Below are 22,792 nucleotides of genomic sequence, written 5' to 3' on the forward strand. Positions count from 1 at the left end.
TGGGTCCTGGGATCAAGGCCTGTGTTGGGCTTCTACCTCAGCGGGGTGCTGCTTCTCCCTCTCCCTCTGCCCCACCCCCTGCTCCTTCTCTCTCTCAAACAAATAAATATATATATATATATATATATATATATATATATATATTTTAAAGTTAGTCTGTTTCTATGCTTTGCAAACAAGACTGCCCTTTCTAAGAATGAAAATACTGGTGGTGATGATGATGGTAATAGATAACATTGGTTAAGTGCCAGGCAGTTTTTTTTTTTTTTTTTAAGATTTTATTTATCTATTTGACAGAGGGAAAGATCAAAAGTAGGCAGAGAGGCAGGTAGGCAGAAAGAGAAGCAGGCTCCCTGCTGAGCAGATAGCCCAAAGCGGGGCTCGATGCCAGCACCCTGGGATCAGGACCTGAGCTGAAGGAAGATGCTTAACGACTGAGCTCAGGCTCCCCTAGTGCCAGGCAGTTTTAAGAACTTTCCATATAACATCTATTTTTATCCTTACAACTCTTTGAGAAAGGAAAACTTACCAGCCCCATTTTACAGATGAGGAAACTGAGGGACAGAAATCACATGGTGAGTAGGTGGTAGAACTGGCTTTTGGATCTAGTAATTGGCCTCCATGGCCTTTACCACTTCACTATGCTCTCAGAAGCACAGGGTGACGGACTTGAGGTTATTTCCAATGTGTGGAGTCCCTTCACACACACTCACAATACTGGGCAACCCCCCCCCCATCTGAAGACACATGCCACTTGTAGACAGCTCCCTCCAACTGAGGAAGTGGCAGCAGCTTTACCAACTCATGAGCCAGTTTCTTGTAACTGTGCTTTGTGTTGTAGAAGCAGGGGCTCTGATGTCACTCTGCAGTTAAGAGTTGAACTTGACCCCGGGTTGTCCTAAGTCTGAGTTTAAATCCTTGTTTTGCCTCACATTACCACCTCGGGACAGTTCATTAACTCCTCTGAGCCTCAGTTTCCCTACTTATAACACAAATAAGAATACCTCTCTTACAGAGTTGTGGAAACTAAATGGGGATGGGCTACCGTGTTTCTCACTTGGAGGCTGGCTGCCACATGGGGAAACTCTACAGAAGCCCCAGTAGGTTCTTTTAAAAAAATTGTTATTTGGAGCACCTGGGTGGCTCAGTGGGTTAAAGCCTCTGCCTTCAGCTCAGGTCATGATCCCAGGGTCCTGGGATGGAGCCCTGCATCAGGCTCTCTGCTCAGTGGGGAGCCTGCTTCCTCCTCTCTCTCTGCCTATTTGTGACCTCTGTCTGTCAAATAAATAAATAAAATCTTTAAAAAAATTATTTTATTTATTCTTTTTCCAGTACGGTCTTTATACACAGCCATCATCTTCCTCCCATTTCTATTTACCCCAGTATGAACATCTACTTCAGGGGTGGGTGCCTGGCTGGCTCAGCTGGAAGAGCATGTGACTCTTGACCTTGGGGTTGTAAATTTGAGCCTCATTTGGGGCATAGAAATCACTTAAATAAATAAATAAAAAGAACATCTTATTTCAGAAACCTGTAGATGAAGACTTACAAAAATGGGCAGAAGGAAGAGGTAGACATGAAGAAAAAGGTGTGAAAGAGGCAGGTGAAGGTCTCCAGCCCAAGGACAAGTCCCAGAGAACTGAGGCGAGAAAGGGATGACCTTTAGAGAAGGAGAGACAGGACGCCCCCGTGCAAGGCCAAAGAGCAGTAGAAAACGCAGTGCTCACCCTCGTCAGACAGTCACTTCTCCTCTCCCACGCCCCAGAGGGTCTGCCACCCAGTTTAGCCCTGCATGCACCAGCCACCCTGCCCTGCTCCATATTCCAATAGGCCCCGAGAACCGAGATCCAATGTCCAGGAAGCTGCCACACTGTTAAGGGCCGACCTGTATCCCCTCAACACTCACATGCTGACACCCTAACCCCCAAGACCTCAGGACATGACTGGATGTGGAGACAGGACCCCTAAAGTTGGGGTTAAGTTACAGCTAGGCCACCAGGATGGGCCTCACTCCAACCTGACCCACGTCCCTTTAAGGGTAGATGTGAACACCCAGAGAGACCCCGTGAGGACAGAGAGGTGGCCGTGGGCAAGCCAAGGAGAGAGACTTCTGGGAAGCCCCACCTGCTGACACCTTGACCTTGGACTTCCAGACTCCAGAACTGTGAGAAAACCATTTTCTGTTGTTTAAGGCACTTGTCTGGCAGCCTGAGCCAAGTGTGAACCTGCCCCTAACCGCCGCCATGTTAACGTGCCGTCCAGACCAGACATGAGATGAGAAGAGGCCATAGAAGCAGCGTGTGCACTCGGAGACTGTTTCCACTCGGGGTTCCTTCCACGAGCTTCCCTCTGAAGGCGGTTTCCAGGCCCGCCCAGGTTCCTAGGGCCGTCTCCACTCTCCTGCACATCTTCTCTCTAGCTGGAAAGCACCTTCTGTATTCGCTCCCGCACTTCCCTCACTCCCAAGGACACCATCATCTCGGCTACAGGGGGTCCTTGCTAAGAATGAAAAGAGAAAACATGGCCTCATTGCCTTAAACTGCCGAATGAGCGAATACCCAGGGAACCCCAGTGCTGCTGCCTGCACCCCAAGGGGCACAGTTAGCCTTCTACTGTCTTTACTTTCTGCGGCTGAGGCTGACTCCCAGGAGCCCGTGCTCTTGGCCCCCCCACCCCCCGCTCCCCGGCCGTCAATGGCCAGCTCCAGGCAGGCCGGGAGTGGGTTTCATTCACTGCTGTGCCCACTGTACCCGACATGGTGCTTGCGCACAGTGGGCACTCCATACATACTATCTGCTGAATGACTGAAGGGGACGATCCTGCGCCATTTGTCTTTGTACCCCCGGATCAGAGCTTACTGCCGGCCAGTGAATGCCAGCTGAATGGATGAATGGGGGGCTCCAGGGAACCATCCGGCCCATCTGCCCACTTACCAGCTGCCCGCTGAGGGCCACTCGGAGGACCCGCATCACAGTACTGTGTTTGGTCCCTTCCAGGCCTTCGGATACCTTCTTCAGTTTGCTATTCAGCATGTCCTGAGTAAAGCTTGTATCGGGTCCTTCTAAAAGCCTAGAAGAGAGGGGCGCCTGGCTGGCTCAGTTGGAAGAGCATGCTATTCTTGACCTCAGGGTTGTGAGTTCAAGCCCCATGCAGGGTGCAGAGATTACTAGAAAAATAAATAGGGGCGCTTAGGTGGCTCAGTTGGTTAAACGTCTGACTCCTGATCTCAACTCAGGTCTTGATCTTGGGGTTGTGAGTTCAAGTCCCACATGGGGCTCTACCCTGGGCATGGAGCCTACTTAAAAATAATAATAGTAATAAATAAATAAGTAAGCAAATAAATATATAAACTTAAAAAAAAAAAAAGCCAACAAAAGACTAGAAAAGAGCCAGTCTATGGGGGCCTGCATGGGCCAGTGGCCAGTACGTGAGAGGGAGGATTTCAGAAGATTAACAGTCAGCTGGGACTCTTCAGGCCTGTATTCAAGCCTGCTTGGGGGCGAAGGGAGGGAAGGAAGATCTACTGTCCTCATCCCCATCCAAGCTGAGGAAGACAAACAACCAAGGGACCACATTCACAGATAATCCAAGCTCAATATAGGAAAACTCCATAATAAGAAATTTACTAATTTCTACCTCAATGTTAAGTGATCTCTATGCCTGTTTTCTCATCTGTAAAAGTGGCTGCACCTCACAGGGCGCTGGTGGGGCTAAGTTAAAACTTGTCAGGAACTAAGTACATTCACTGCCTGAATAGACAGTAAGTACTCCAAAGTATTTGATCTTGTATTTCATTAAAAGATTAAGTAGCTGACATTTTTCTGTCCAAGAGCTGAGGGACCTTGCAAGAGAATCTTCAAAACAACAACAACAAAACGAACTTAAGAACAGGTTAGACACAGGATGGAAGAAGGAAGCTCTCTGGGAAATTACCTGAAATGCAGTGGAAGGAGGACTCCTGGGGAGGAGGGGGAGGGGTGAATCGCACAGAAGTGCAGGAAGAAAGATAGCAGGAGACCCCAGTCCCCTACCACCACTGCCACCAACTTGCTTACAAACATTTTCTCCCTTCCTTCCTTCCTTTTTAATTTTTAGGGCAGCAACCATGCCCCCTTGCCTCCATTCTGGGACACGGTAAGACTTAGGCCTATCAGACCTGCACATCCATACTGGCCTTTATGAACTCCGCAGTGAAGTCACAGATGCCACCTTCCTGGTGGCCAGGAACAGCACCTCATGCAGCTACATGAAGAGATAGGTGACCCCAGCCTGCATGCGCTTCCAGAAGGCCTTGTACTCGGCAGGCTGCTGCACTTGGACGTGATGAAGTCGGCCACGGTGAAACAGTTCCCAAAGCGGGAGAAGGTCATGGTGTCCGCTGCCGGGGGCCACCGAGGACAGGGCTCCGTGTTAGCCGGCCTGGTGCCCCATTCTTACTACAACCATTCTTTGCACACAGCTTGAAGCACTTCAGACCCAAAATGCAAGAGGCCAGCCACCTCGTTCCGCTTTCCTGAGATCCAGCTGAGATCCAGCTGAGATCCTCTCTCACTCGTGCGCTCGAGTTTCAAGAGACTCCCCAGGAACTCAGAACTGCACTTGCCAAAAAAGAACACTCACAACGACTCCGAGCTGGAGCGAAGGACAGGGGCAGGGTGGGGGGGGTCTGTTCGCCGGCGCCGTGCCAGTCTCCTCTGGCTACTACGGGGACTCCAAACTGGAAATGCTGCACAGGAGCTGGGGCTGGAGAGCTCTGCCGGCGCGGACAATCCACGAGGCCGACTATGATGCCGCCTGCGCACGTCGGGGTCCAGGGAGCCCCCTTCCAGGGCCGGGCTTCGTGAAGAGGGCTGCATTCAGCAGGAACATGAAGAGACTGCCGCCGCGGACTGACAGATTCCGTCCCTAACTCTAGTATTTGAGCAGCTGAGTTCCAACGGGACACCAGAGTAACCATCCTTACCGCATTATTAACTGGGCCCCGTGAGAACTATTCCTTCCAAAATCCGGGAGACAAAACACGGAAAACATAAAACGTAGCGTGGGAAAAAACAGGTATTCTCCTCCACGTCACTGTGGGGAAGCAGGCTGCCAAGGAGTTGGTGAAAGACTGACAGGCCCCAGGTGGCCAACAATGGCAGCTCGGGACACGTGAGAGCTGGCCCAGAGCTGGGTGTGGACACAGAAGGGACATCGAGAAATCTGGCAGCTCTGGAATGCTTGGGTATTGGTTTTCCTGCCTTGAGTGGGAGCCTCAGACTGTCTCTGAAGCCTAACCCTGTGGCAGGGATGGGGAGTTAAGGCAATGGTCCTGGTGAATTAGAACTTAGAGCCCCTATGGTGGAATGCCCTAAATTAAAGGAGTATTAATAATAATGGCTCTTGGGAATTAATCCTGGAGATACAGTTGCAAACCTGCTTAATGATGTCTATATGTGGCTATTCACTGCAGCATTGTTTGTAACAGCAAAATCTGGAAGCAGTCCAAATGTCTATCAGCAGGAAACGAGTTAAATAAATCATGGTAATGTGGTTTCATAATGGGATTGGTGTAGCTGCAGAAAACAATCAGAATGCTCTCTAAGCACTGAGCAGAACCACAAGTACCTTTTTTTTTTTATTTTTGACAGACAGAGATCACAGGTAGGCAGAGAGGCAGGCAGAGAGAGAGAGGAGGAAGCAGGCTCCCCACTGAGCAGAGAGCCGGATGTCGGGCTCTATCCCAGGACCCTGGGAGCATGACCTGAGCCAAAGGCAGAGGCTTTAACCCACTGAGCCACCCAGGCGCCCCTGATCCACAAGTATCTTAAGTGAAAAAGACAACAAACCAGAAACACACCAAAGTGTTACCGTATTTTTGTGTAAAAAAGAAGGATCCTTGGGGCGCCTGGGTGGCTCAGTTGGTTAAGCGGCCGCCTTTGGCTCAGGTCATGATTCTAGGGTCCTGGGATCAAGCCCCGAATCAGGCTCCCTGCTTAGCAGAGAGCCTGTTTCTCTCTCTCTCCCTCTGCCGGTCGCTCTGCTTGCTTGTGCTCTCTGTCTGTCAAATAAATAAATAAACTCTTTAAAAAAAAAAAAGAAGGCTCCTTTAGATTTAACTAGGAATAGTAGTAGGTATGGACACAGGGTTCTGGAACTAGGTGGATGGGGAACAAGGATAAAAATGGGTTTCCTGGGCGCCTGGGTGGCTCAGTGGGTTAAGCCGCTGCCTTCGGCTCAGGTCATGATCTCAGGGTCCTGGGATAGAGCCCGACATCAGGCTCTCTGCTCAGCAGGGAGCCTGCTTCCTCTTCTCTCTCTGCCTTCCTCTCTGTCTACTTGTGATCTCTCTCTGTCGAATAAATAAATAAAATCTTTACAAAAAAAAAAATGGGTTTCCCAATTATTTACCTTTTTTATACTTTCTAGGCTTTAGACCCAGGTTTGAGAGATCTGAATGTGTTCCTAACCAAAATATTACATCTAAAATTTAAGAACTTCTAAGAATGGAGTCATATACCCGTATGGTTGAATACTCTGACATTACGCAAAGGAAACTGCTAACGGTGGTGCGTTTCTGTCGGGGGCAAGAGGACAGACAACACATTTTTTGCTAATAGACCTTGCACCATTTGTATGTTACTATAATTTTTGGCTGCATGCTTATTTTCTTACCACTTCTCAATGTGTATTATAACAATATTTTAAGGTTTCGGGAATCAGGCACTTTCCAAGCACTTTGCAGAGAAACACAAGGCCTTGTAGGCCCAGCCTACAAGGTTTGGGTGTGAATTCCTGCTCCTCCAACTTACTATTATTTTAGACAAGTTACTTAGCCTCTCTGCGTCTTGATTTTCTCATCTATAAAATGGGGATAACTATTTTATTTTTATTTTAAAAAGATTTTATTTATTTATTTGACAGAGAGAGATCACAAGTAGGCAGAGAGGCAGGCAGAGAGAGAGAGAGGAGGAAGCAGGATCCCCGCTGAGCAGAGAGCCCGATGTGGGACTCGATCCCAGAACCCCGAGATCATGACCTGAGCCGAAGGCAGCGGCTTAACCCACTGAGCCACCCAGGCACCCTGGGGATAACATTTTAACCTGCTCCTTCATTAGGTTGCTGTGAATTTAAGTGTGTATACACACACACACACACACACACAGCCCTCGCATGAATCTATGTACCTAATGTACAGAATGTATAGAACAGCCCACTGAGGGCATGTGCACAAGCAGACACTTATTACCTACTTTAATCTCTGCAATTAAGGCGGAAGGAGATAAGTAAAGAGGACACTGTGGGTTTTGCTGCCCACCATCCGTCTGCCTTCCTCCTGATAGCCCAAATCTCGGGGAATCGCCTGGCTCTCATTCTCAGCCCATGTGCCCTGGCTGGGGGTCCATTTAGAACCCAGGAGAAGGATAAGCTAACCTGCACTGACTGGGACGTTACGCTCTCCAGGCTTTAATGACTGGTTCGGAGACAGGACAACAAGGCTAAGCAGGCTCCATCGGAGCTCATCGCCGGGCGTGGCTGAGGCTCTGAGGCGCCGGCGCAGACGCGAGAGGCTACTAATGCTCTGTTCCCGCGTGTCTCCTCTTCACAGGCAGAGAGAAAATTTTCTGCCAGCCTCATGGCTGCCAAGTTAAAAAAAATCGACACTTTCCAAACTCCCCTGTGGCTTGCTATGGCTGCCAAGACAGGCGTTCTAGTCAGCGGGATACGGGCGGAAATGAACGTGTAACCCGTAAGTCAGGTCTGGAAGGGGAAGGAGTGTCCTGTCCTTCCCTTGTCCTCCTTCTTGTTCTGGCTTAACTGTGGATGATCTGTGAGCCACCATGTACCGCGTAGACCAGAGCAAAATCTAGGGACAGCAAGACCCTTGAGACATGGGAAAAGCTCTCCAGCCTCGGATGGCCACTTCCACATGGGTCAGCACTGTCCTCTCTGTCGTCTGATAGAGTCCCACCCTCCACCCACCCAGCACAGACTGCCTGCAGAGGAAGGAGCCAGCATGGAGAAGTGTGGAACAGAAGGTCAAAGGGACAGAGAGAGAAAAAGTAGGTCTTGATGACACAGTTTTGGCTCCTGCATGAGGCTCGGCTTAAGTCAGTTTGGTTGTACTTCTGTTCCTGTCGCGGTAAGGACCGTAATGTCATCTCTACCTTGGAGACGAGGAAATGGGAGCTCAAAGAGGTGAGGTAAGTTGGCCACAGCGACGCCGTGTGGGCAGGAGAATAACCGGGGAAGTGGCGGTACTGGGAGGGAAGCCACGGGGACCCACTCCCAAAGCCCAAACATGCCGCCCCTTTCGGGGAGGGTCTGGGGTCCTCTGGGGAAGCCTCTCTTCCATACAGACCCAATCAGCTCTGTCCAGACCCTCTTGCCAGCCATGAAGGCTGGTGTGAGGACCTCACAGTCAGCCCTGGGAGAAGGGTCCTGGGAGAAAGAGGGAAGTCGGGTGCAGAGCCTTGGGCTTGGCCTGTAGGAACTCACCCCAGCACACGCTTGGCAATCACATCCACCTTCTCTGAGAGGGCGCCCAGCTGTGCTCGGCCCACTGCAGGGCGAGTCCACAGGTAGGAGTATGCTGGCGAGACCAGATCCTGCAGGCGGCAAATGTGACCCTGGGTGGGGGGTAAGAGGCAGTCACTGGGAGCGCTGTGGACAGGGCTCCAACGCACCGGGACAGGCAGTGACAGGGCACCAGCCACTCCCTCAATCTCCTGCGACTCCTCAACGCCACACCTGTCTCAGCACGATGATCCTTTCCACGTAGGCTGGGGCCAGGACCTCCCTGTCCTGAATCTGGTCCCCAAACGTCTCCTCCACCAGGGCCTGCAGCTTCCCCACCAGCTGGCGCCTCTGGGTCTCGCTGCTCACCAGCCGACAGAGGTGCAGCCTGTAAGAGAGGCCAAGGGACTGTCCTGACTCTGGCGTCACCAGCCCCAAACCCTCTCCCCGCAGGGGAGCTTGTGGGGGGTGGAAGCATGACCCATTATGTGAGCTGCCCATCCCACACCCTGGAAACAATATACAGGAAAGGGATCTAGCCAAAGTCTGCAGCAGCCTGAGAGTCCCAAGCAACCCTGAGAGATATCCTGTTTTCATTGTTTCTAAAATAGGAGCTAACATTTTAAACAAGGAAGAGATCACATAAAAATAGAGATTTCTGGCCTCTCTCAGGAAATTTGAAGATCTGGCTGCAAAGGGCCCGCCTTCCTCACGCTTCAGTGCTAGCATGGAGTGGAGAAGGCCCAGCTCACAGGCACAGAACACTCCAGTCTGCCCAGCCCTCTGCTCCCCAGGGCCTCTCCCGGCGGCCACCCTCCCCTATGCTGCTGGCCTGGCCTCTACAGACACCTGAGTTTACAAGACAGACTCTGCCGGTGTTGCCTCCTGGCACAGCTCTAAGCAGGGGGCTCTGGCACAAAAAGGCAGAGGTCAAGAATACGGCTTTGGAGGATTCAAAGCCAGGGGACAGTTTGGAGGACAGATCTGCTTCAATCCAACGTTCAGAGTTAAAACGTTCAGGTTTTCTTATCAGTTCGAATGTTCACCTTTCTAGAATTCTCCTGCCTTGTTCCCTCTCAGGAAGCAGCAAAGCCTCCAGGCAGGCACTGTGAGTCCTCAGTCCCCTCGCTAAGCTGCCCTCACCCTGCCCCCAGCAATGTCAGAGGGACCTGAGGGCCAATCTGCAGGCACTTCGCCCTGGTCCCTGGCGCGGAAGGTGGGCAGCAGCGGTGGGATCTCCTGGGCTCTGGAACCGGCCAGGCCTACAGATGAGACCAGCCCTGTGAGATGTCTGCAGCAAGTTACACGCACGCTCAGAGCCTCAGGATACTCGCCAATCACATGGGGATGATGGGAGGTGGGGGGCCTCCATCACAGGGCACTGTGCAGATTAAATGAGGGACCATCTGTAAAGCACAGAGCTCAAGGCCACTGGAGGTGGGCAGGGGGTCGGAACAGAGGCTCCCGCGTGTCAGTGGTGGAAGGAGGAGACCCTCTGGGGAGCTATCTAGAGCATACAACTCTCCGAAAAACAGAACGGTTTTCTTACAAAGGAATTAATACCACATGCTGAAACTGTTCCTAAGACTGCCTTAGCAGCAAGATGAGACAGTGGAAAGCAAGCAATTAAGGGACCCTAGTGGCCAAGCTTGAGATAACACTCATCCGGTCCAGGGCCCGGGAGGCAGAAGTGCTAACAGATGGTCTTTACTGTTACTACTCCCACCGCACCTCTAGGACTGCTGTGACAGCTATTACTGCCTTTACTACTAGCACTGACATAATCACAGCAGTGGCTTGATGCTAGAAACATCTAAACGTGACAGCTTTACCTGCATTAGACCCACAGCCATCGGTTCCAACACTGCATCTCCTCCCTGATTCATACTGAGCAAAGCCCACCTCTACCTTCCTCTGGCTGCCCTCATGCTCCGGTGGGGGGGGGGACTAGAATGGGTCACCAGCTATCTCCCCCATCCTGTCTCCATTTCCCTGAGATACTGCTTCCCCTATAATCAGGTAGCGTACAAGTTACATTCGCTCCGGAATGCCCCACTCGAGAGAAGCCTGCTGTTTACTGTGTGAACTTGGGCTAGTCATGGGACTGCCCTAGGTCTCAGTTTCTGCATCTGCAAAATAGAGCTTAGTCGGGCAACCGACCTCAGAAGTCCAACGGTAGAAATAAATGAAGTAACATCCTTAAAACACCTGCAGTCCAAGTGAATTCCCTGGGCTCACACAAGTAAAGCACTGAGAAGCCTGTTTCCAAACCAGTGCTCAGGAGAGGGCACTGAGTCCCTTGTCCCTTAAGTACACCTCTGTCCGCTGGCTTTACCACTGAGGCCCTTAGATGTATATGTCAACAGTGATCTGAACCGTAACTGGGTTTAGAAGGTTGAGTGAAGAACTTCGTGAAATGTACAACAGGTGCCGCGAGACAGTGCTCATTCACCGCTGGCTGAGGGAGGTGGGGGGTGATTCCAAGATGAAGATCCCCCTTCTCCAGGCCGTGGTTAACAGAATCCAGGCCCGGGATGGGCGGGACAATAGCAATGACAAAAACAGCACCTACCACGTACTGAACACTTTCTATGTGCCAGAGGCTGCGCAAGGACTTTGACGCAACACTTAATTTTATTGAACTCTCAAGACAATTGCACAAGGTGGGTCCTGTTATCAGCCCCATGTTCAAGAAGAGGAAAGAGAGGGAGCTTAGGTGACTTACAAACTTTGTGTCAGGTCACAGAATGTTAGACACCTGAGCCCACAGTCAAATCAGGTCCATGTGACTCCAAAGCCTGCTAGACCCTTTGCCCCGGGGACCCATCATCATCGAGAAAGCCCTTTCCCACCAGCCACCCCCCACCACAGGTTCCCCACTCACCTGTTGAATTCTGGAAGCTTCTCCAGGTCCAACAGGGCTGAGTGGCAGGTGACTCGGGTCAGGTCGAACTGTGTTATCAACTCCGGCAAGGTCCTGCCCATCTGGTTCTCTGCAAGCAGACATGCCCAGCCTCAGCCCCCTGCCTCTCCTTTCAGTCACAAGGCAGGCTGGGCGAGCACCTTCTGGGCTCCCCACTGCATTCCAACTGAAGGGATTTAACTTCTAGCTCTTTCCTAGATCAAGCGCTCAAATGAGCTCTCATTTGCAGAAAGGATTCTGTCACTCAGAAAGAAACAAGTTTGAAAACAATCAGGCTAAATGACCCTCACTGCCCCCAAAGATGCGAGACGCAGGAACAGCAGTGCCTGGAGACTGTGATTCCACTGGTCTGGGATGCAGTCTGAGCATCAGTGCGCTTTACAGGCCTCCCAGGAGACTCCCAAGCATAGGCAGGGTTGAGAACTACTTTGCTGGGAGCCCCTCCTCCTGAGCAGCAGCCCCGCCCCATACAGTCGGTGGGCAGCGTGGTCAGGCTCGGGCCTCAAGGGGGCCTCTGCCATGTCCCTTACAGGCTGTGTGACTATAGTAAACCTCTCTGAGCCGCTCAATTCTCTTAGAAATTGCAGTGATAATACATACCTCCCAAGGATATTTCAAGGAGCAAACCAGGTAACAGCAGAATGAACAGTAAGCAGACTACCACTGCCACATTTCTCAGAAACCCCCTCCACAAAGAGGTCACCCTAATTTGCTGCTGCTTTAACCTTTGGGTTCTAAGTCTTGGGCCAAATAAAGGCTCAGCTGGAGTAAACTAGGGTCATAGTAAGCTTCGTAATACTACTGGAACTTAAACTTGCCACAGTGGTAGTAATATAATTGTCATCATCGTAAGATCTGTAATTTTCGGGGGCCTGGGTGGCTCAGTTGGTTGAGTGGCTGCCTTCAGCTCAGGTCATGATCCCAGGGTCCTGGGATTGAGCCCTGCCTTGGGCTCCCTGCTCAGTGGGGAGTCTGCTTCTCCCTCCCCCTCTCCCCCTCCTCCTGGCTCATGCTGTCTCTCTAATAAATAAATAAAATCTTTAAAAAAAAAAAAAAGGAAAAAAAAGATCTGTAATTTTCGTGCTTACTGCGTGGCAGACACTTGGCTGGCTGCCTTGTACTCATGAACTCAGTGCATCCTAACCCTCTGAGGGAGTCACTTATCCCCATTTTACAGATGAAGCAGGCGAGGCTCAAGACTATAGCTCCTTGGGGCGCCTGGGTGGCTCAGTGGATTAAGCCGCTGCCTTCGGCTCAGGTCATGATCTCAGGGTCCTGGGATCGAGTCCCGCATCGGGCTCTCTGCTCAGCGGGGAGCCTGCTTCCCTCTCTCTCTCTGCCTGCCTCTCTGCCTACTTGTGATCTCTGTCTGTCAAATAAATAAATAAAATCTTTAAAAAAAAAAAAAAAAAAAAAAAAAAAAAAAAAAAAAGACTATAGCTCCTTAAGAGCAGGGGTTACATCTATCTTGTTCGCTATTGTAGCCCCAGCATTTAACACAATTTCTGGTTCAATAAACCCAAGAATGAACTTGGGCAGGCTGCAGGTGGCAGCAGCCAGGGCTGAAGACCAGGCAGGCCTGAACCAAAGCCCCCCCGCTCCTCACTGCTGGAATCTCCCAGGGGTGGGTACCTGCAAACCCCGAGCCACAGTTGGTGATGATATCAAGTAAGGCATCCGGCAGGAAGTCGGCGGCCGCAAAATGCTCCAGGAAAATGTCCCCCTGCCTCTTGGACAGCTTGCTGCCATCCCTGTTGAGCAGCAGGGGCAGGTGGGCAAAGCGAGGAGGCTGCCAGCCCAGGGCCTGGTAGAGAAGCAGATGCTTGGAGGTGGAGACCAGCCACTCGGACCCACGCAGCACGTGGCTGATGCCCATGTGGTGGTCGTCCACCACGCAGGCCAGATGATACGTGGGGAAGCCATCGCTTTTCAGGATGACTGGGTCCCCCTCCACATTTGCCACCTCATGCCGATTCCAGCCGTACACCAGGTCCTGGAAGGCTGGCGCTTCCCCCTCCAGGCGGAAGCGGATCGCAGGTTTGGGGCCTTGGGCTAGCTTCTGGGCCACCTGCCCCTGGCTCAGGTTCCGGCACCTGTTGTCATACCTGTCAGGAAGCAGAGTAGCACAGTAGCTCAGGGTACCAAAGACACAGGTGGGTTCTGTCTTCATCTCTGATAGTTAGATAAGCTTGCCAAGTCCTTTACTTCTCTAGCCTTCTTTCCAGTCTCGAACAGGCATAAGAAGAGGGCTATGGCGGAAAACCGAGTGAGATAATAGCACGGCAGACACTTACGCCCACCTGCCAACCTGTCCCTCTTCTTCGTTAGCGAGGAAATGGAGAAATGCAGAGTCCCAGGGGCGGAATCATTGCTGGTGTAGCCGATCGTGCAATCTCTTTCCCCCATGCCAGCCGCTGGGCCAGGCAAGACCACTATATTCACTGAGACTCAAGTAAAAGTCTGCTTGGGGGAAGGGGAGGTTAGGGTCCTCGGAAAGGAGTGAAAGCCACAAGAGGAAAACCCCCTTTTTTATTCCCTGCTTTCTGCTTCTGTGCTCTTTAGCTGTTGTCCTATGAGGAGAGATGCTTGGGGCTCCTGAAGCCCCGTACAACAGATAGGGGGTGGGGCAGGGGAGGCCGGGAGGAGCCAAAATGCAGCCCTGATGTCTTGAAGCTGCTGGTTTTATCCTTGAGTCTCTCACCTCCAGACTTTTTTTTTGGGGGGGGGGTGCAAAAAGTGGTCTTATTAAAGCACAGGGATAGGACTCATGGTCAGAAAGAGCTGTTGCCTCACCTCCAGATTTCTGCAAAGGAAGTGGCAAATGTCTGTCAGTTATGCCCTGGCTACTCCAAGTATGGTCTGTGGACTCCCAGAAGCAGCCCCACCAAGGAGCCTGTCCGAAATGCAGCATCCTGGGCCCCATCCCAGACCTGGTGGATCCGAGTCTGCGTGTTGACTAGATCCCCAGGTGAGCTGTCTGCACATTAAAGTATGAGAAACTCTGGCTTGTCCCTTTTTTTTTCTTTATTTTTTTAAGTAAACTCTACCCCCGGGATGGGGCTTAAACTCATGACCCTGAGATCAAGAGTTGAGTGCTCCACCAACCAAGCCAGCCCGGTGCCCCTGGTTTGTCCCTTTTCCACAGGGCATTCCATTACTAGCTCCCCAAAGCATCCTTTTTTTTAAAAAAAATTATTTATTTATTTGACAGACAGAGATCACAAGTAGGCAGAGAGGCAGGCAGAGAGAGAGGAGGAAGCAGGCTCTCTGCAGAGCAAAGAACCCGATGCGGGGCTTGATCCCAGGACCCTGGGATCATGACCTGAGCCGAAGGCAGAGGCTTTAACTCACTGAGCAACCCAGGCGCCCCTCCCCAAAGCATCCTGATAGAAAACGTAAAGCTTGAAAACACACTCCTAACACAGCGCTAAGTGTTCAATCGGTAAACGGCTGCATGAACTCCATGGCAGAACTTGACCATGATTTTAAAAGAGAACCTTCTGCCAACGGACAAGCAGACTGTTTATAATAAAAGAGCAATGCTGCGATGAGGGGCATGTGGGTGGCTCAAGTTTGATGTCAAGTTTGTGACTTCAAGCCCCACAGTGCGTGTGGAGCCTTGGCTCAGTCAGGAGAATGTATGTCTCCTGATCTGGAGGTTATGAGTTTAAGCCCCATTTTGGGTATAGAAATTATTTAAATAAACTTAATACAAGTTTTTAAAATTCTTTAAAAATAGGGGTGCCTGGGTGGCTTGGCCAGTCAAGCATCTGACTCTCGATTTTAGCTCAGGTCTTGGTTTCAGGGGCACGAGATAAAGCCCCATATTGGGCTCTGTGATCAGCGTGCAGTCTGCTTGGGTTTCTCTCTCTCTCTCTCTGCCCCTCCACCCACCCTCCCTGCATGCACATGCCCATGCATTCTCTCTCGCAAACAAAAATAATAAAAAGATAAATAAAAATAAAATTATTTATAACCAACCAAATAAATAAATAAATAAATAAATGACTAGAACGCAGGTGTCCTGCTGCCACTGCTGATAGGAATCAAGGTGGTCAAGGGCCACAGGGACAGTGTCTATCAAAGTTCCAAACTGGCCCAGGAGTTCCGCATTTGGGAAGGTCTCCAACAAATGCTCCGCATGTGCACACAACAATGTATGTCCCCGTGATCCACCCCAGCTCTTCTGTTAGAACTACAGATTAAAAATGGCAGAAAGAGGGGCGCCTGGGTGGCTCAGTGGGTTAAGCCTCTGCCTTCAGCTCAGTTCATGATCTCAGAGTTCTGGGATCGAGTCCCGCATCGGGCTCTCTGCTCGGCAGGGAGCCTGCTTCCTCCTTCCTCTCTCTCTGCTTGCCTCTCTGCCTACTTGTGATCTCTCTCTGTCGAATAAAAAAAAAAAAAAAAAAAAAAAATCTTTAAAAATGGCAGAAAGATTCCCTAGTAAGAAACTGGTTAAGGGCAGATACCTCTGTACAGCGGAATATTGCCCAAGCCAAAGAAAAAGCCTATGGGCCAGCGCAGACTGGGTCTCCTCGAGATGGTTAAGTGGGAACGGGAAGTTGCCCAGTCTGCATATTGTGTGCTGCATTGGAACGTGGGGAGAAGAGAAACAATACACATTTCTCAGGGTCTACGTGGAGCATCTCTGGAGGAGACTTAAGAAACTTCTAACAGCCATTTGTCTATGGCAAGAGCAACTGAGTGGCCAGAATCAGGGTTCAGAAAGATCTCTGCATCTGTATCTCTCTGGACCTGAAAACATTTTGCAATGACACGTTAGTACTGCCCGAGAGCTAATGTGGCAGCAGCTCTGTCACAGCCTCCGTGAGCCCCGTCTCCAGGGTCTCTGCCCCTGCAGCATCCCCTCGTCTGGAGTGCAGGATGGACCTATGGCTGCCTTCTTATGAGCAGAATGCAGCAGAAGTGATGAGATGTCACTTCCTTGATTTGGTTACGAAAAGACTCTGGCTTCTGTCTTGCTTGCTTTCTTTTGCTTTCCGTCTGACTCACTCGAAGAGAAGCCAGCTGCTGTGCCAGGAGCTGCCCTGTGCATGGCAAGGAGCTGGCATCTCCTGGCAACAGCTAGCGCAGCCCGAGGTCTGCCAACAGCCTCACGAGAGACACAGAAGCAGATCCTCCGCAAGCCAAGCGTGGAGAAAACCGCAAACCTGGCCCGAACCTTGACTGGAGCTTTGCAAAAGACCCTGAGCCGAGGGAGCTGGCTAGGCTGAGCCCAGGCTCCTGACCCACACAGGCCATGCAGTGACCACAGTCTGGGGGTGATCTGTTATGCAGCAACAGCCCAGGGACATACACAACTTTGGGCAAGAAACCCTGAGAGGATGGGATTCTCACCGGGGCGTCTGGTGGTTCCTTAGGGCCTCCTTCTTCAGGAGCTCCAGCCGCTGCGGTGAACAGAAGCAGGGGTAAGCGGCGCCGGACTCCAGCAGCGCTTCTGTGACCCGGGCGTATAGCTCGAGACGCTGGGACTGCTGGTAGGGCCCAACAGGACCTCCCCGGCGGGGACTCTCATCAGGCGGGATGCCTGTGACAGCAAGAGACCATGATCACCATATGCTAATAATGGGGGCACCAGGGTGGCTCAGTCATTAAGCGTCTGCCTTCGGCTCAAGTCATGATCCCAGGGTCCTGGGATCGAGCCCCACATCGGGCTCCCTGCTTGGCGGGAAGCCTGCTTTTCCCTCTCCCACTCTCCCTGCTTGTGTTCCCTCTCTTGCTGTCTCTCTCTGTCGAATAAATAAATAAAAAGCTTTAAAAAACGAATAATAATGAAGATGCTTGCAGCACTGGCTCCTGGGCACTGTCTGATGTGCTGCAGGCATACAGGAAAGCTTGTGATCCTCAGGGCAATCCCCGAGGTCATTACTATTGCGATTTTCCTGGTACAGATAAGCTGAGAGATAAGAGAGGCTAAGGGTTCAAGGTCGTGATGAGGAGTCATGGAGGCACCTCTGCAGTCCATGCTCTTGACTCACTTCCTTTCCATCCATCAGTCCCTGGGGCGCGGGAGGGCAGCCCAGGCCTGGAACAGCCCTCAGGAGAAGGAAGCATGGGTTGGGGCACAACCCGGCAGGCCCCAGCTGGACCCCTGGTTCTGCGTCTGAGAAGCTGTGCAGAGGGATCCTGAAGATGTGGGACCCCTTTCGTGGCCTAACCATAACATGTTCAGCACTTGGAACGCCCCAGGGCTTAAGAGTGGTTCCACTAGGGGAACTGGAAATGTATGTTCAGCTTAAAAACTAGTAAGTAAACGTACACAGCAGTTCCATTCATTGGACTCAAAAAAGTGGGGCGCCCAAGTGGCTCAGTGACACGTCCGACTCTCGATTTCAGCTCAGGTCATGATTTCAGGGTCATGAGACTGAACCCCGAGTTGGGCTCTGTGCTCAGCAGGGAACCTGCTTGAGATTCTCTTTCTCCCTCTGCCTCTCCCCTTGCTCTCTCTCTAAATCTTTAAAAAAAAAAAAAAAGTCGAAAAAGTGGAAATAATCCAAATGCCCAACCACTGACGAACAGAAGGTGGTATTTTCATACCATGAATGTTATTTGGTCACAAAGAGGAATGAAGTAGTGACATGTGCTATAGCACCGAACCCCCTCTGCTAAGGAAAAGCCAGACACTAAAAGTATGTATTATCTGGTTTCATCTACCTGAGAGTGTCCACAATAGGCAAATTGCACAGACAGAAAATAGATTAGCGACTGCCAGGGGCTGAAAGGAAGCAGGAATAGGAGTGACTGCTAATAGGGCAGGATTTTGTTTTGGGAGGATGGAAATGTTCTGAAATTGGATATTGGTGATGGCTGGCATACCACAGTGAATACACTAAAAAAACCACTGATTTGTACACTTTGAAATGGTGGATTTCCTAGCAGGTGAATGATATGTCAATTACAAAATAGTAACAATAATTTAAAAACCCCACAGAAAGCAAAAACAAAAACAAACCAAAAAACAAAAAACACAGAGTGACTCCTGAAGCAGGAAGCTCTAGAAATCAGCCACTCCCTCTGCCTCACCACAAGGCTAGGGGGTGGTGTGGGGGAGCTCTGCTGAGGCACTGCAGGCCACGCTCACGAAATTGTGCCACACCAGGGGCTCAGAGGGTGGGACCTGTTCATCACTGTACTGCTTGTGTCTAGTACAGCACCTGACGGGTCGCAGGCGCACCCTGAAATCCAAGTTTTCATCCTGGTCTGCCTGGTGCTACCTGGTTTGGCTCTGGCCAACCCGTCTTCACATGTGCAGTCCCTCTGCTCCTCTCACTGTGCTTGGGCCACACCGGCATCTTCGCCACTCCTCTAACACACCCTACAGCAGGGCCTTCCTATCTGCTCTGCCCTCTTGTTTTGAACAGTCTTCGCCCAGGTAACCACATGGCTGGCCCTTCACTGTGCAATCTCGTGCTTTCAGGTCATCTCCTCCGAGAAGACCACCCTGACTGAGACAGCACCCTTCCCTGCCAGTTCCCCAACCTATTACCCTTGTCTCCACAGCACTCATCAACACTTAATGTCACGGTGAGGAGAAATTAATCTGTTCATCGGTCCTCCCCTATTTACTGGGCACTGGTCTCTGTTCAGGGCTGGAACAGGACCCTCATTATAGTAAGTGATCTTCGTGAATGAATTCCTTTATTCAAGTAATTGTTTTTTTTTTAAAAAGATGTTATTTATTCATTTGAGAGAGAGAGAAAGCATAAGCAGGGGAGGGAGGCAGAGGCAGAGGGAGAGGGAGAAGCAGACGCCCCGGGTGAGCTGAGAGCCTGACATGGGGGCTCAATCCCCAGGCCCCAGGATCATGACCTGAGCTGGAAGCAGACGCCTACCCATCTGAGCCACCCAGACACTCCTATTCAACTAATCCTGATTAAGCATCTACTATAACATTCTATGACAGAAGGTACAAAGGAAATCGGTGACTGCCCTTTGAGAACCCAAAGTCTCGTTAATAGTTTAACTGAGAATAAGATACACATCTCATAAAAGTCTTGGTATTTTTCCTTGTGGAGCTTAACTGGTTATACCTGCCCTGACAGACAGACGACTGTTGACCCAGGGAACACACACTCCTCCTTGTCCTCCTGGTGTCTAGGAGGCCTCTGGATTAAATGTCCCCTAAGACGGATTTTAGAGGCTGCACACATTTTGTTTGGCTCACACAATGTGGTTTTTTAAAAAAAGAAAAATCTGGGCTCAAGTTTAACAATAGGAAGTATTCATTAAAAAAAAAAAAAGTAATAAAAACCTGGTTTTCTGGCTCCTCTGGGAAGTGAGAAGATTGAACGAACTGGGCCAGCATTCCCACACGGGAACAGGGGGCAGGAGCTTTCTCCTGCTCACTACAGGCCGCGCCTCTCCAGCTCCATCCTATGCTTGGCCTGTGTTTCCTGTCGGCTCCCAGCAGGACCTGAAATCCTGAGGTAAGAACAGGAACCCCAGAACAGCCTCGGAGCTTTTCCTCAGGGAGCTTCAGCGTGTTTTAGGGAGGCACATGCCACCCGAGGCAGCACAAATGTACCCATCTCTCCAGGAAGTCCTCATTCTCCATCTTGGGCCCCATGAGAAGACCTACAGGCTCCTCTCCCCGCTCCCTCTTCCCCTTTGGAGGAGGGTCCTTCCCCGGCCTGCCTCACCTGCCCACTCCAGCATGTCCTCAATATTCTCCACTGCCCCAGGCACAAGGCGGGTCTGATCCGTGTCCTCCAGCCTAAGGATGAAACTCCCCTGGTGCTTCTTGGCAAAAATATAGTTGTACAAGGCAGTGCGGAGGCCACCCAGGTGCAAAAAGCCTGAGAAAAGAAGAGAACAGCTCAGACAAGAGAGGGAAGATGAACTGACTAGCAAGCTCCGCTTGGAACAGGATGTCCCAGGGATATCAAAGCTCAAAAAACAGCTACCCCATCCCATCTTTCTAACCAGGACCGAGTCAGATGGCCACAGAGGACAGGAGTGGTCCACTCGCTTAGCCCCTCATTCTGGAAGTAGCAGACACGTCTTACAGCGTGTGATGTTGTAATGACTCCAACTCTCCCCAGCTGCACCCTCTGTTCTATTTTGAGATTTGCTTCAAGGCCAAGTTCTACACAAATGAGGACAAGCAGAGGATTATCCACGGAAACCATATCACATGCGCACTTAATGTGTGCAAATTCAACAATGTGCTTGGGTTAAAAAAAATTAATTACAAACTGAAGATATCATACAATTACATTTTGCATATACTCTGATTTTCATCTGAAGTTTGACCTCAAGCAATAAGCAAAAGTAATAGTTGATTCCACTGTATTTCTCTTCACCTGAGTTCAAACTCCTAAGATTTTACCTTTCCATCATTCCTGGCTGAAAGATTCACATTAAGCATTTTGCCATTTCCCCTTATCCTGTCTTCTCTTGTCCAGGCCACAACCCCGTCTCCACGATGAGCTTCTCTGCATTTACAGGAACAGGAGGCAGCACAGGACACGAAGGCCTCTTCTGTAGTCAGGTAAACTCCCATTCAACACTGATTATGTGTGACTTTCTGCTAGTTATAACAAAGCTACCACAAAATCAGTGGTCCCCAAGATGGAAGATGGGGGTTCGGTAATTGAAAGAAAGATCTCTTAAATCAAATAAGTGTGGATTTAAATTCTGCATCCATTTATTGGTTGCTATCCCTTGGGCACTCTACTTCACTGGTATGAGCTTAGTCTCATCTGTTAGAGATTAAAAACAAAAAATGGAAACCTCCTTTACACAGCTGTTGGGAGACCTAAATATTGATCGAAGTACAGCTTTCCATTAATTTTAGCAATAAGTGATCTCAGTTGCTTGATAATTCTTTTATCTGTCTGTAGTCAACAGCCTTTTCCGTATGCAAATCAGCAAGGAAAATGAGAACTATAATAGAGAATATTGTTTATTAAGCTCTAGGAGTACCAGTCCTTGCGAAGTGCCTCAGCTGCATTAGCGCAAACCCATGAGGCAGGTACCATCACTAGACGTGTTTGACAGAGGGTAAAGCTCAGAAGCTCAGAAAGGATATGCAATTTGCCCATGTCATACAGCTGAGAAGTGGCAAAACCAGCAATCTGGACCCGACAATCCCAGCCTTTGGCACCCAGCTACTGAGTGCTCTGCAAAGAAGGTGCAGACCAATGCTGGTCTGCAAACTGTTGCCAGTTCACAACCACGAAGGGAAACGGAGAATAAACGTTTAGAAACTTAATAGCAATCTGACAGAGTAACTTTGTATCGGTAAACCCAATAAAAATAGGCTCACATTTTGTATGCTTTTAATAATTCTCCTCTTACTCATTTATATTGGTTCTATGAAAATACTGATCCATAATTGTTTGGGAGTTCAGAACCAGTCCTGTCACAATGGTTTGAGAAGCCCACTCTGCACCCGACTGCCTGCAGTGAAAGATCCTGTCACTCTGTGTAGCTGGGGTCTTGTCACACAGGGAAGCCTTACATGCGGACCCTAAGGTCCAGAATGAGAGGCACGCTCCGTGTTGAGAGGGCAGGTGGCGGGCTCCTTGAGGAAAAAAAAAAAAAAAACGGGGGAACTAGCGGGGAGGCCCTAACAAGATCTCCACTAGGGTAAACAATGAGCCCCCTGCCTCACTCTCTGGCTTGCTGAGCACCAACACCACTAACCACAGGGCCTTGCACCTGCAGCTTCCTCTTTCCTCCTACAGGCTTCTGGGCGGCTAGCTTGTCTCTGGGTTCTCAGCTCAAATGCTACGTCCTCAACAAGGCCTTTCTGAGCTTCCTACCTAGCCGTCGGGTCCCTACCCTGCTTCATTTCTCACATGGCCCATGCGATTGTCTAAAGGCAGTTCCTTTTGCACGTGGTTTGTCGCGGCCACTCCCGTGTAGGCTTCTTGAGAACCGGAGCCGTGCGTGCCCGATGACCACTGCATGCCAAGGCCTGGGACCGTACCTAGTACACGGTCTGTATTCGATACACATTTACTGAGTACGCGAATGAGAGACCTAAAGGGATGGCACACAAAGAACTTCCTGGCTGTATGAGTAATTTACGCTCGTGGACCTGCTTCTGCCTCTGTAAAATGGGGTCTCGCTGCACCCCCACCCCCACCCCGGTCAGACTCCACCGGAAGGGATTCGTCCGGGAACATTCAGGGGGCGGGCACGGGACGGGGGACATCGACCTGCAGCGTCACGTCCGCCAAGGTTACCTGTGGGACTGGGGGCGAACCGCACTCGCACCACAGCCCCGGGATCAGTGCCCAGGCTGGCCTCGCGCCGTCCCGTGGGCCGGCCCGAGGCCGCAGGGTGCCTCGCCGACTGCAGCAACCTCTTCAGGAGCACCGCCATGTGGGATGGAAGCGCACACGT

The 22,792-nt window shown here is 50.7% G+C and overlaps 1 protein-coding gene across 3 annotated transcripts; it reads right to left on the minus strand.

The window, feature by feature from the left end:
* Positions 1-255: 255 nt before the first annotated feature.
* EARS2 (glutamyl-tRNA synthetase 2, mitochondrial) lies at positions 256-22,784 on the minus strand (the record flags this gene model as incomplete). 3 transcript variants are annotated; one of them, XM_082714703.1, is made up of 9 exons in its annotated part: positions 256-2,499; positions 2,934-3,069; positions 8,479-8,609; positions 8,731-8,884; positions 11,381-11,489; positions 13,052-13,524; positions 16,778-16,967; positions 20,080-20,235; positions 22,633-22,784. In XM_082714703.1, the coding sequence occupies 9 exons, from the start codon at positions 22,769-22,771 to the stop codon at positions 2,416-2,418; spliced, it is 1,572 nt and encodes a 523-aa protein (XP_082570829.1). In that variant the 3' UTR covers positions 256-2,415. The 3 variants fall into 3 exon arrangements, with proteins under 3 accessions (XP_082570829.1, XP_082570830.1, XP_082570831.1); XM_082714704.1 differs by lacking the exon at positions 22,633-22,784 and adding an exon at positions 20,769-21,679; XM_082714705.1 differs by lacking the exons at positions 8,479-8,609; positions 8,731-8,884 and having other exon boundaries at positions 22,633-22,771.
* Between the last annotated feature and the right edge of the window lie 8 nt (positions 22,785-22,792).

Source organism: Mustela nivalis, assembly GCF_964662115.1.
Source record: "Mustela nivalis genome assembly, chromosome: 19".
Classification (NCBI taxonomy): domain Eukaryota; kingdom Metazoa; phylum Chordata; class Mammalia; order Carnivora; family Mustelidae; genus Mustela; species Mustela nivalis.